The sequence below is a fragment of the Quercus lobata genome, chromosome 10 (genome assembly GCF_001633185.2).
Source record: "Quercus lobata isolate SW786 chromosome 10, ValleyOak3.0 Primary Assembly, whole genome shotgun sequence".
Lineage (NCBI taxonomy): Eukaryota > Viridiplantae > Streptophyta > Magnoliopsida > Fagales > Fagaceae > Quercus > Quercus lobata.
Genome location: NC_044913.1, coordinates 26,832,923 through 26,847,500, shown reverse-complemented (window position 1 = coordinate 26,847,500; position 14,578 = coordinate 26,832,923). Strand labels below are relative to the sequence as shown.

At 37.3% G+C, this 14,578-nt stretch overlaps 1 protein-coding gene and 1 long non-coding RNA gene across 7 annotated transcripts; one reads left to right on the top strand and one right to left on the bottom strand.

Moving 5' to 3' along the window:
• Window positions 1-238: 238 nt before the first annotated feature.
• On the top strand, window positions 239-1,615 carry LOC115963184. The gene is made up of 2 exons (XR_004085735.1): window positions 239-471; window positions 1,150-1,615. It is a non-coding gene; the product is annotated as an uncharacterized LOC115963184 (long non-coding RNA).
• LOC115963182 (lipid phosphate phosphatase 2-like) lies at window positions 862-6,276 on the bottom strand. 6 transcript variants are annotated; one of them, XM_031082101.1, is made up of 9 exons: window positions 5,955-6,274; window positions 4,449-4,585; window positions 4,087-4,316; window positions 3,877-3,964; window positions 3,680-3,789; window positions 3,456-3,549; window positions 2,187-2,375; window positions 1,990-2,049; window positions 862-1,241 (listed from the first exon to the last, which is right to left on the bottom strand). In XM_031082101.1, the coding sequence occupies exons 3-9, from the start codon at window positions 4,300-4,302 to the stop codon at window positions 1,030-1,032; spliced, it is 969 nt and encodes a 322-aa protein (XP_030937961.1). In that variant the 5' UTR covers window positions 4,303-4,316; window positions 4,449-4,585; window positions 5,955-6,274; the 3' UTR covers window positions 862-1,029. The 6 variants fall into 6 exon arrangements, with proteins under 6 accessions (XP_030937961.1, XP_030937964.1, XP_030937960.1 ...); XM_031082104.1 differs by lacking the exon at window positions 4,449-4,585 and having other exon boundaries at window positions 2,196-2,375; window positions 5,955-6,276; XM_031082100.1 differs by lacking the exon at window positions 4,449-4,585 and having other exon boundaries at window positions 5,955-6,273.
• Window positions 6,277-14,578: the final 8,302 nt, after the last annotated feature.

Genomic DNA, 14,578 nt, shown 5'->3' with positions numbered 1-14,578 from the left:
CACGCTAGCGACCTTTATGTTGTTAACTTGTTACATTTTCAAGCAAGTTTGGGAGTTGGGGTGGTTGGCTCTAATTCTATCACTTTTTTAATTTTTGGAGAACCTAATTCTATCATTTAAATGCTTAGCCAAATGACAGGACTGCTTCTTTTTTTTTTTTTTTTTGGGAAATGACAAGACTGCTTTTTTTTTTTTTTTTTTGGAAATGACAAGACTGCTTTTAAGCTAGAATTAAATATAGGTCATTTTCATCAACAAAAAAATAACAAGTAGGTCATAAAATGCAGCAGATAAATCGAATAAAAACAATGCAAAGTAGAGAGGGAGTTCTAGAGGTAGGTGGCGTCCACAACGGTTTCAACACTGTGGGATCCAAAAGCTGGGCTGGCTACTTGTTAATATCGCCCCAAAAGCAATGGACCAGCCTACATTTTGGAGGAAATCTTTGCCTTGTCGCCTAAAAATGGTTGGGTAAGCCCAAATCTTTTAGCAGCCTGTTTGACAAGGGGATTGTAATTTAAAAGTGACATTGATTTAATGTTATTTGATGTATTTTTTTGGTTTATGTTTAGTTACGTATTTTGTTAGAAAAAATTATTTAAATACTTCGAAAATAATGTTTTCTCCTGGCAAATCACACCATAAATTTAATTAAAAAAATCTACTATTAGATGTGGAAACAAAATCTACTGTTATATGTGGAAAGAACATTTCTCCCAAAATATTAAATTATTACTCTTTTCTTAAGAACAATGAAATCTATGGGCAGTAGGGACGGAGGCACTACTGGGCTAGGGTGACCATCACCCTCCTAAATTTTGGGGGGAAAAAAAGTATATGTATTATGAATATAGACTGCTTTTAGAAATATGGCCCAATAAAAATTCAAGAACATCTATAGGAAGTGATCACATACCAAGTCCTATACATAGTTTAAAGTTAGAATATATACGTGACAAGTTGGATTTTCTATGTAAATAGACATGTCTAATTGTTTCATATTTTTTTAATTTAAAAAAAAATCTAAAATCAGTATCTGCTTGTCCCATCTTCCATTGAATCTAATGATGGACTTGTACTTTCTGAACTGGGTTCTCCAATTTCTTTATTTTTGTCGTGTCTTATAAATAAAGTTTGTGCTTCATGTAGCTCCATACCAAGAGAGCGAGCCCTTCTTAAAGAGTTTCGAGGAACATTATTGCTCTCTGACAAATTTTGAAAATATGCATGAGGTGCCCAACCTGGATGTCCAGAAGAGAAGAGACTAAAGATTAAACATGACAATAAAGAATAAGAAGATTGATGATAAACAAAATTCCAAGCATTTCACTTATAAAAGCCCCTTTGCTAGCAAAGTGTTTGAACAATTGATACAAGTACAACCATAAGTTTTAAGTGCACAAATAAGATACATATTTTCACAATTGGCTGCAATATTTGCTGATTTCATATCCCGAGCATATTTTCTTATTTTCTGTTTAGACCACCATACATGAATGAAACAACAGTATCATTTAAAGCCACAAAATATGAATCTAAATCTTATCCCCAATGGCACCAATGGAACTTCACTTTCTGTATTTCCTACTCCAAACCACAGCTGTAGTAACCTTTCAAAACACAAAAGGCACACATGCAGATCAAATGTAGAGGATTATATGAATCTATTATGTTCTATGAACCTTACCAAGGAGCAATTCATGACCATTATTAGATCAATTACTTATGATTACTCAAAAATCCCTCTCCTAATCTTAATAACTCGTCCCAAGTACAAGAGATTCACTAAACAATGGTTGATATCAGGTGATTTCAACATTACAGTTTTGAAAGGCATTCGGTTTGTAGAAAAAATACTATTGTGATAGATCATGCAACAATAGTACTTGTGTAAAATTGACCAAATTTCATCTTATTTAAAAAATTAACACCAACCTCACTTAGTAAAAAAATATTAGCATTTAGAAATTAAAAGTAAATGAGACATACCATTCACAGAATGAGGAAAAGGAAAGAACTGCAAGTAACAACATGAGGCTACTGTTAATCCTGCATTGAAAAAATTAAAAGGGAATTGGATCAGTGAGATAATCGTTTATGTTAATTGATATAGGATCCAATTTACCAAGATAAAGTAGGATCAAAAAAGAAATTAATCACACTAATTAATTTATTTTAGTGCAAACCTATAAGACCTCCAGCGAAGACATCTGTCCAATGATGCCAGTAGTCATCAACACGAGAAACTCCCACAAAAGCAGCAAAAAGCAATGGAAGAAATGGAACACAAAGTTTTCCAACATGGCCCCTGCGATCAAACACTCTAATTTTCCCTGATAAATACCATGAAAGGAAACCAAGACCTGCAAAAGACCCTGCACATTGATGACCATAATCAAAGTGAGCTCAAGTGTATTTGCACCACCATCTATGGATCGAAGTGTGAATGACCAAATCTTATGCTACCATATAACGCCTCTAATTACTGAGCAAAGAACAGGAGAAATGAATATGAGACCCTCCTGATCCCAAACAAGAATGGAAGTCAGGAATTTTCCTTAAGTATTTTACAGAATCATTTTGAAAACATTCCGCAGCTATTGAATATTCCAAGGCATCTTTGTGGTTCAATGAATTAAGCATTGTTATCAATTCTTATCATTACTGGACCAAACCAGCTGCTCTAGTTAACCCACTACACCACTCACCAAGTTTGTTTGTATGTTTGTCTTATATGAAAACTTTATGGCTTCTTCATGCTTGGCAGATTCAAACTCAAGAAACCTACAAAATTAAATCACCTTTACCAACCCTTTTGATGGTAATTTTAAATTAATTTCTTGCCACATTTTTAAGTAACAATTTTTACTCTTCTTCAGAATAACTAGAAGAGTAGAGTTACTAATAGGCATTCTGAACACTTAACCCAATTGTTTGAGCTGCTAAGGCAATAATGATGAACAGGAAAAGGATTTTTTTTTTTTTTTCCATTTGAAATTTTTCTATTTAATGGTTCAGATTAAATATACAAATTTAGAAGTGCATTCAGTGTCCTCCCTTACCCCCACAATCCTCACTTGTGACCCTCACTGAAATTCAATCCAATGAAAGGCAAACCCCATAGAATTAAGCCTAAGCCAACTCATCATTTAATACTAATACTATGTACATTTTTAGATCTAGAAAATAAAAATCTTAACTGTGATATGGACTCTTTTTGTTTCAAATGACAAATTACAATTTAATAAAAATTCCCACTAGTCTTTGTAAGGTATATATATGTTGAAAATAATGCTAAGACTATATGCATCGAACACAAAATAAAACAATGTCAGAGATGAAGATGAGGAATAAATGAATTAGATATGTATGTATCATGTCATGGTTAATAAATAATCCAAAGGTGGTTGTTATTCTGCAAAAACAAGTAACCTGTAAATAGCTCTTCTACGTACATGAAGTGTGTCCACTAGGAAAGCTTTTGTATCCTTCCTTTATAATTCGCTTATCTCCATTACAAACGACATCCAATGTTACAGGATGGAAGACCTGACATGTCAGAGCATGAGGATAATAACATATTGGCTTAATACACAATTAAGAGGACTATCTATCCCATCAAAAAATTGAAGGAAAAAAGAGAAAAGAAGGTTGAGGTGGTATGAAATTAAGGACACACCTGGTTTCCATCAGGGAAACACCGCCAAAAGAAGTTTGGCCGTGGTCGACCAACACCATCTTTGATTGAATCCGTAATAACTCCAGTTATTAGAAGAGAAAATAGAGTGCCTGATCTTGCATTGCAAACAATATACAATGAGTTACAAGCAGTGAAAGCAGGTTTATCAAAAGCCTAGAAAAGGAAAGGAGATTTACCCAATATGGCATGGTGCAAATCATAGACATCTCTTCTTCGAAAGTAATATATAGTAAATATAGCAAATGGCAACAGTACAGCATAGAACTGTCACAGGAAACAGAAAGTGTAAGGGCATTTCCTTATAGAAGGTAATATAATTTGAAATCACAAGTAACATTAGGTATACAAAATTACAAATGCAAAATCAAAGAATTTGTATACTGAACTGGAACAGCCCAAAAAGGGATAGTATCCTCTTTAAATGGGTATCTCAGGTCTGCCATCATGTCTTTCCCAACAAATCTGTGAAAAGGCTCTATAACATTCAGACCGATATCTATTACCCCAAGAACCAAAAGAATTATCCAGTCATGCATATGTCCTCTTGCCACTTTGACTCCATGAGATTTTACAGTGTGGCTTCCTAACATAATCTCAGGCATTTTCCCAAATTAAGCTGCAAAAGAAAAAAAGTTGGATCATTCAGATAATGTATCTATCATAATTAGTGACAAGTACTACTAACCATTCAGAAAAAAAATGATAGGAGCAATTGAAACACCAATTGAAAATGTCACAAACTTAACACCTTATAAATAAAGTAGGAAAACAACATAACATATGCATTGTAATTATATTAGCCACATGAAACACCAAGCCTTGTGGTTCAATGGCACTAGTCTCTTGTCTGGGGGAAACATGGGTTCAAAGTTCCTCCCTCACGCACTAGTTGTAAGAAAGAAAAATAACATGTCATCTGTGCACCCCAAATACAAAGAAATGTAATATAATCCAGCATTGATATTAGAATTAACAAATAATAAAGCAATTTTTTTTTTTTCTAGCTTGTTCTTGTTTCTTCGTCCTCTTAATAGGAGCTTGGATATTTTTTCAACGAGAATGAAATCCCTAAGTATATGAATATATATATATATATATATATATGCCATTATTATTCTATAATTTCATAGCTTCCCAATTCATGATGAACAAAATATAAAAGCAAAGGACTCTATCATCCTCTCACTTTCTTGTTGACAAAGCCATCCCATTAAAGAACCAGCCCAACATTTTTCACAATTTTTTTTTAAAATTCTACTGACATTATCTATTAGAATTTTTGCATAATAAAAGTTGCATTAGTAACAAACCTCGGTAAAAATAATGTTATACCAATCACAATAAACTATATCAACAATTGTTTTTAAAAAGAAAAACAGTGAAAAATATTATCTCTCTCTAACATTACTCATAACGAAACTCCATGGGTTTAAGAAATACTGATTTTTATAATGCCTTAAAAGTCCTACTCTAACTATACTGAAGAATTTTGGAAACACAGAGCCCAAGGCCAAGACTAATCTAAGTTCTTCAATTGTTGCATCTTGCATACCAATTGTTTAGGGCCATATCTCACCTGGGCTTTTTTTTTTTAAACGTCAGTGTGCAAAACATATAGAGCAACAACTAATCCCCTGGTGAGTATAATTCCTCGTCCTACACACACTCGATAATTATAGAGAGCAACCTCTTGAAGGTGGCTCCAAGGTATTGGCTAGGAAATATAATCCAGAACCTCATGAATCACATGGGGTCATGAAAACCATTAGACCAACTCCTTGAAGTTATCGAGCACTAAAATTGGTTCAACGTACGCACTCTAACAAAAAGGTTTTTGCTTTGGTGATGCTATGGTGGGCCTGACTTTTAGCCAGAATAACAAAGCATGCATATTGGGTTTAGGCAGTTTTGAGTGTAACAAATATTTGTCTCGTTATTCTGCATCAAGATCCTCTCAAGCTAGGCAGAAATTTTATTTTAAGACCCAAAATCTTTATAACTGAAATCATAATTTAATGCTCATTTTTCTCAACAAAAGAAAAAAGGTTCATCGGAAATTATACAAGTAAGAAAAATCAACATTCTAGAATTTAACCTCTAATATCGAAAATTCAGAACAATGTTGCAATAGGCATATAACGTTTGAAGTAGCTGAGGCAAAAATTAATAGCAGATTACAAGAATCACCCAAATTCAAGCCTAATAACAAGAATTAAACACCCTATAAAAAAAGTTTATAGAAAATAAAACCTACCTTAATTATGAGAGAATAATCCTGAAGAAGGAAAGCTCGAGGGGTCTTAGCAAGGGCAATCCAAGAAGGCACACAGGATAGAGAGGCAGTGAAATGCGCTCTTTGGATGATTTGAATTTTTTATTTATTTAATAATTCGATAGTTACGACAATAGGTGACAGGAATTTAAATTACAAGAGTTTAAATCGAACATATGCCTAAATAGAGAGAGGTACAAAACCGCACAATAAAAGTATTTGGAAAAATTAGTAGTTTCAATTTATAAAGGACAAAATTTTATGATTTGGTTAGCATGATGTTTACATAACAAGTGAACAACTTTATTTTTTTACTAAATTGGCAAGAAAGTGAACAACCTTGGCTAATAATATAAAAGTTCTAATATGTTGCACTAGATTTAGGTTAAAATTTACAAGTTATGTAACAGAAAAAGATCTGATGATTCTGATCACTATAATAAGTACCAGCTATGCTTTGACACCTAGTGGACAATATTATTTGGGCAAGTTTTCAGTTTTTCTCACCAAGAAAAAACAACAACTTAATACATTACCAATGGGTTTATTCTTTGTACAAGTTAACAGAATGGAGCAATTTGGGACGCTTCATAACAAAATATGTAACAAAAGGGTGGATCTTGGAAACATTAAAAACATTTTTGTTTTCGTATTTCCTTCTCTTCTTCTCTGTTTTATGATTAAAAAAAAAAAAAAAGTTTTTTTCCAACCAAATCTTTCAAAAAAAATTAATAGTATTTCATAAAGAACAAGAGACTACAGCTAATAAAATAAAGGCTAAAATACAAAACTTACCCTCTATTTTTCAACAAAATTCATTTTAGTCCGCTAACTTTGTTTTTGTTTATTTCAATCCTATAATTTTTAGTACTCTAATTTAGTGAGTGTTTGGATTGCATTGAAATGAAAAGCACATTTGCGTATGTGTGTTTTGCTGAAAAAGTGTGGGTCCCATGGCACTGTTCACAGACCCATAAAAGTCATCCAAACACAGATTTCAATATAAATTTAGGTCCCACAACACTATTTACACATTTAAAATTTATTTTGCTACAATGTTTTCAGTTTTTAGTTTTTAGCAATAAACGGTATCTAAACAGACCCTTATTGTCCGTTTGGTAATTATTTTTGCTAACTTATTTTATTATTCAGCTTATTTTTACTACTATTTATGAATCACACTGCATTTTTTGATACTATTCATGGGTCTCATTGTACTATTTCAGCTAATTTTTACCTTTATCTATAGTATTTTCAGTAAAAAAAAATTCAATTTCAACAAAATAAGCAGATCCCAAACGGACACTAGTGGAATGAAATGAATGAAAATAAAATTAGAGGACTGAAATAAATTCTAAAGAAACTTAGATGGTGAATTTTGCATTTTAGCCCAAAATAAAACACGGTAGAAATGACCAAAAAAACAAACCAAAAAAACAAACACGGTAGAAACGCCTAAACTAGGCATGATTAGATTAAATACTCTATTTCTCTCCAAGAGTTTTGTAGTTTAGCTCTGATAGATTACCTATTGGTATTTCCAACACTCCCCCATGTATTTTGAATTATCATTAAAAAAAAACAAAAAACAAAACAAAACAAAAATAGCTTGTTTTTCTCCTCTCAGACTAAATAATGATGAAGTTCAATTCTCAAAAATAATAATAATAATAATAATTGTAGGGGTGATAGACTCAGGAATGCATGTCTACATATATATTGGGCCAGGGCCCAATTCGAGGACATGAATAGTCCGAGGACTGGTAAACACCTTTCTAAGAACCTGTATTGGTATGTAAAGGATGTCCAAGGAGGAATACTTCCTCAGCAGGGGAAAGTCGAGGTCAGAAGGTGTGGTCTGACACTAAGGGCAACGGTCCGGACAACTCCACTAATGTGGATAAGTATCCAGAAGGAGCAGAATAAAGGGAAGCCATGAAATATCTCAAGGGAAAGTTGCTACCACCGCATTAAATGTTCTGGAGCTAACTTCCTGATTGCATTAATGTGGAAAAGACCCTTGAACAGTGCTGCATTGGCTACCCCAATGCATAGAGAGCTTGAGAGAGTATCCGATAAGACAAGCACTCAAGTAGTAGCTTGGATGATCAACAAGTGTATGGCCAAGATCATCTAAAGAGAACTATATAATGGAAGAGACCCTCCATGGAGAAGGGATCGAGAAGTTGAGAGAAAAACACTATAGCAACCAAGAACTGAACTTGTAATCAAATTTGTGAATCAATATATAAGAACCGATCTCCTCGGACTGTGCCAAGAATGATTTTTTACAGTTTAAAATTGTCTATCTTCATTCTCTTGTCATCAAGATCTACTTCACCTGTTGTCTGATTCACTAAAACTTAGTTTTCCAACCCACTCTCTACAAATTCATTGTTTTAGGCTTTTTGGGCCTAAGTCCATCCACCTTTTGGGTTAGGGACTTAAATCGGGTCCTTATAATTGGCACCGTTTGTGGGAAGAACTTGGGTTGTAGTGAGTCTAACGTCCAACTATGGCAGTTTCAAGTCTGAACCAGGCAAAATCTATGGGAACCAGCGTAAAGACCATTTCGTCAATCTTGGGCGAAGAAGAGACTAGGAGGTTAGTGTGCATACCACCCACACTAGCAAGAGCCAATCCTGAAATGGGAGCCACCTTTCTCAAGAGGAGGATACCAGGGCCCTGCAACTAGAAATTGATTATCTGAAGAGAAAACTGCGCCACAAACGGCGAAAGAGAACTCCGTCCATTTCTGACTCTTCTATTGACGACGAAGAGGATTGTAGTTACAGACGCAGATTAAGGGCTCCTCCTAGTAAGTCTTTCTCATATAATGAAGACATCCATCATGATCGCAGAAACAGAAATTCATCTTCCAAAGGCTTAGGAAATGATACGATGAGTAGAGCACTCAATCAAATCTCCAAATCACCTTTCACACGCAGAATCAAGGAAGGGAGACTTCCTTGGCGGTTCACTCAGCCAATGTTCACCATGTACAATAGTAGAACAGACCATGTGGAGCATGTGAGCTACTTTAACTGGAGAATGGTTGTGCACTCCAAGAATGAGGCCTTAATGTGTAAGGTGTTCCCCTCCAGTTTAGGGCATGCGGCCATGAGGTGGTTTGATGGCTTAGGAGCAGGCTCCATTGATTCCTTTAAGGAACTCACTCAGGCGTTTGGATCTCACTTTATTACATGCAGCAGGGTTCCTTGGCCCTTAAATTCCTTGTTGTCTCTATCCATGAGAGAATGGGAGACCCTGAAAACATATTTGGAAAGATACTAGGAGATGTTCAATGAGATAGATGGTGAATTTATTGATGTAGCCATTAGGACAATCAAGGTCAACCTACCTACCGAACATGGCTTGAGGAAGTCTTTGACTGAGAAACCTACTACCAATGTATGACAACTCATGGATATGATAGATAAGTATAAACGGGTCAAGGAGGACCAACAACAAGGCAAGGGGAAGAGTAAGGTTATCCTTCAGGAGATGAGAGATTTCACGTTGGACCGCTACAACAATAACAGACCCCAAGAGATTTTACTGGGCAATCTGGGTCTATGACTCCTCAGGTGGTTAACACAGTATTCCGAGAGCCAGTACATCAAGTCTTGGAAAAAATCAAGATGAGTCATACTTCAAATGGCCAAAAAAGATGGGAGGAGACCCCAAGAGGTGCAACCAAAGTTTTCATTGCCAATACCACCAAGAACGAGGACACACCACCGAGGACTATAGAACTTTGTGGAATCATCTGGACCAATTGGTCAGAGATGGAAGGTTACAACAGTATTTGTACCGGTCAAGTGGGCAAGGAGACCAAATAAGGTCGAGGGCTCAGGGTAATACTTCTTCAAGGCCCCCTTTGGGTACAATTAATGTCATCTTTGTTGCTCTTGAGAGAACTGGTTCGCAACCCTCCAGGGTGATGTTTGTAGCTCTGCCACTCGCCAAGGACTTTAATCCTGTGCCGAAAAGGGCTAGAGTGGAGGTTTTCAAATGAGGACAAGGTTGAAACCGTATAACCACATGATGATGCTTTAGTGATCATGCTCAGGATAGAATGGCATGATGTGAAGAGAGTGATGGTAGACCAGGGCAGTGGTACAGAGATTATGTACCTTGACTTATACAAGGGGCTGAACCTAAAGCCTGAGGATTTGACAGCATACGATTCACCTTTGGTAAGCTTTGATGGAAAAGTTGTCATTCTAAAGGGTCAGATTAAACTACTCGTACAAGCAAGTTCAGAGGTAGTGGAGGTGAACATTGTAGTGGATGCCTATTCTCCCTACACAGCCATCGTGGCAAGACCCTAGCTTCATGCCCTGGGGGCTGTTTCCTCCACTCTACATTTGAAGGTGAAATATCCGTTCGAGGATCAGATCGAAGAGCTTGTTGGGAGTTGAGGGAGGCTCATAGCAATTAAAGACCTCGGTGTTATCTGTCAATGGGTCGGATGAAGAGGTGAAATGTGAGGATTTGAAGAAAATTGTTGTGGGTGATGATCCGAAGAATTTTTTTTCAAGTTGAAGCTCAACTGCCTCCTCAGGAGAAGGGAGAGCTGATAGAATTTCTCAGAAGGAAAGTTGATGTGTTTGCGTGGAGTGCTTACGAAATTCTGGGGGTGGATCCGAGCTTCTTCTGCCATCATTTAAATGTCAATCCATCTGTCACCTCCAAAAAGCAATCACCTCGGTGCTCATCTAAGGATCATTCTGATGTTGTCAAAGACGAGGCGATGAAGCTCAAGCAAGCTGGGGCTATTAAAGAGGTTTTTTTACCCTGAGTGATTGGCCAATACCGTAGTGGTGAAAAAGAAAAGTGGGAAGTGGCGAGTGTGTGTAGATTTCACAAGTTTAAATAAGACTTATCCAAAAGACCCTTTCCCTATGCCTTGGATAGACCAACTAGTGGATGCGACTGTAGGCCATCCTCAGATGAGCTTTTTAGATGCCTTTCAGTGATACCATCAAATACCACTAGCCTTAGGTGATTAAGAAAATACAGCTTTTGTCACTCCTATTGGAAACTACCATTACAAGGTGATGCCTTTTGGTTTGAAAAATGCAGGGTCTACCTATCAAATAATGATGACTAGGATGTTTGAGTTACAATTGGGTAAAAATATTGAAGTCTATATAGATGATATGGTGGTAAAGAGTAAGGTGGTGTCCGAGCATGTAGGAGACCTCGGGGATATTTTTAGGATACTAAGGAAACACAAGCTGTGCTTTAATGCTTCCAAGTGCTCTTTTGACGTGGGATCAGACAAGTTCCTGGGCTACATGGTCACTCACTGGAGAATTGAGGTTAACCCTGATTAGGTTAAGGCAATTAACAGTCTGCAACCATCTCAGAATCCCAAAGAGGTCCAGAAGCTAACAGGAATGATTGCTGCCTTAAACCAGTTCATCTCTTAGTCAGCTGATAGATGCAAACCCTTCTTCCAGTTGTTTAATAAATAGAAGGGATTTGAGTGGACTAAGAAGTGTGCCATAACCTTTCAATAGCTTAAGGAATACATTTTCGGCCACCTGTCATGTCCAAGCCTGAGGTGGACGAGGTATTATTTGCTTACATATGTGAGCAAATCACTATATGAGGCCGAGGTCCGTTAACTACCCCTAGAGAAGGCCATTTTGGCAGTTGTGCATGCTACGCGCAAGCTCTCCCACTACTTCCAATCACACATAGTTATTGTCCTGACCCAACTTCCGCTTAGATCTCTATTTCGGAGTGCTGATTACACAGGAAGGATTGCCAAGTGAGGTACGATCCTAGAGGCTTTTGATATCAAGTACATGCCTCGCACCTCTATCAAGGGTCAGGTCCTTGCCGATCTGGTGGTCAAGTTTGCTAAAACCCCATTAGAAGAGAGGGTAAAGAAAAGAACATGGACGGAAAATCGGTTGGTGCAATCTCCTTACAGGAGCCTTTGTCCTGGAAGGTATATGACAATGGTGTTGTGAACCATAGAGGTTTTGGAGTGGGACTAATTTTGATATCTCCTGAAAGGATTACAATTAAGAAATCCTTGAGATTGGACTTTTCGGCCACAAACAAAAAGCTGAGTATGAAGCTTTATTGGTAAGGATGGCAATGGTTCAGAAAATAGGTGGAAAAGCAATAGAGATTTTCTTTGATTCAAGGCTGGTGGTGGGCCAAGTTTGGGAAGAGCTAGAAGCCAGAGATCCCAAAATGCAGGAGTATTTGAACCAAGTTAGACATTTGCAGTCAGCATTTGAGACTTTTAATTTATCACAAATCTCTAGAAATAGAAATACACATGCCAACTCTCTTGCCATGCTAGCAACCTCCTCGACACAAAGTTTACCTCGATGATCCTTGTGGAAGACTTATGTAAGCCTACTGAAGTAGGGAGAAACGTGGCTCATATTCATTAGATTAGGGTGGAACCTAGCTAGATCAACTCTATAGTATTGTTCCTTAAGGAGGATATCCTACCTGAGGAGAAGTCAAAGGCTAACAAGATGCGAAGAAAGGCTTCTCAGTTTTAGCTATCCAAGGACCAAAAATAGTATAAGAGATCTTTTTCTAGCCCATATCTGCTATGCATACACCCTGAAGCAATTGAGCTACTCTTAGAAGAGTTACATGAAGGGATTTGTAGAAGCCACACAGGGGGTAGATCTTTGTCTCACAGGGCCTTCACTCAAGGCTATTGGTGGCCAAATATGCAGAGGGAAGTACAAGAGTATGTGAAGAAGTGTGACCAATGCCAAAAATTTACACCAAACATTCATAAATCGGGAGGAGTCCTTAATCCTCTGTCCAGCCCTTGGCCTTTTACTCAATGGGGCTTGGACATTGCAAGTCATTTCCCTAAGGCAGCAGGGAATAAGAGATATTTGTTGGTCAGTACAGATTACTTCACCAAGTAGGTTGAAGCTGAACCATTGGCGAATATCAGGGACATGGATGCTAAGAGATTTATTTGGAAAAATATTATCACTCAATTTGGAACCCCTCGTACCCTCATCTCGGACAAAGGTCTTCAGTTTGATAGTAAGGTCTTCAGGAGGTATTGCTACAACCTGGGCATAACAAATAGATATTCTACACCGGCATATCCATAGGGGAATGGACAGGCTGAAACTGTCAATAAGGTCATAATGAGTTGGCTTAAAAAAAGGCTGGATGACGCAAAGGGAAAATGGATAGAAGAATTACCACACTTCCTTTGGATATGTCGGACTACACCTTGTAGGTCCACTAGGAAGACCCCTTTTCAATGACTTATGGGCTAAGGCTATAATTCCTTTGGAAACAGGATTTCCGATGCTGAGAACAAGCTTTTTCACTCTGAGTAGAATGATGGGCTATTGGAGAAAAGCTTAGACTTAATTGAAGAACGAAGAGAAAATGACATGGTCCAATTGGCCTATTATCAACACAAACTTAAGTAAGGGTATGATACCAACGTGAAGCTAAGGCCGGCACCTGGAAACTTGGTGTTAAGAAAGGTTTTGGGTACTGCAAAGAACCCAGCATGGGGAAAGTTAGGACCCAATTGGGAAGGGCCATATGTATCACCTTGATGGCTAGAATAGGTGCGTATCATCTTGAAGACCTAGATGAGAATGTTGTACCACGACCCTGGAATGTAAATAACCTGAGAAGAACTTTAGTCATGCCTAGCTTCTCGAACCATATACCTTGGGTAAATTTATATGTTGAGTTATCTTTCTAAGTATTAAACAGAATCTTAGCTATGTTTGGTTCCTTGGACCACATACTTTGGATAAATTAATACTTAATAGCATCTTTCTAACTATCAAACAGAACCTTGGTCATGCTAGCTTCTCGGACCACATACCTTGGGTAAATTGGTATGTTAAGTTACTTTTCTAAGTATTAAACAGAACCTTAGTTATGCCTGATTCCTCGGACCACATACTTTCAGTAAATTAATACTTAATGGAATCTATCTAAGTATTAAACAAAACATTAGCTATGCCTAGTTCCTCAGACCACATGCATTGGATAAATTAATACTTCCTGACATCTATCTAAGTGTTAAACAGAATCTCAGTTATGTCTGGTTCCTCAGACCATCTACTTTGGGAGTAGTAGTTCCTACATACCCTCGAGACCTCAGCCCTGAGGGCCTCCTCGGTTTTTGCCACTCCTATCTCGTACCCTTCCTACTCGGCTTAATCCCTGGCCTTCTCTGCTTGGTCCTTGGCCTTTTCCACCTCCTCCAATTTTTTCTTCAAAGCAATAATCTACTCTTTGGAGGTGGCCAGCTGATCCTCAATCTGACGAAGGAGCATGCGTTGTCCTTCAACCTGCCTCTCAGCATTATCTAGGGCAACCTCTGCACTTCTCTTGCCCCTCTCTGGCTCGATTAACCTGCTCTTCAACTCCTGATTTCTCTTCTCAGCCAGGTGGAAGGCACCCATAACTACGATTCGCATCCCCTCCTCCTCTTTCATTTTTCGATGGGAACTATTCACCATCTCCTCGACCCTGAAGGTAGCTTGAATGGCTTGGAAGGGAAGAGGTGTACAATTAAAATATATATATAAATAAAATAAATAAATAAACAAAAAAAAAGGACTTACCAT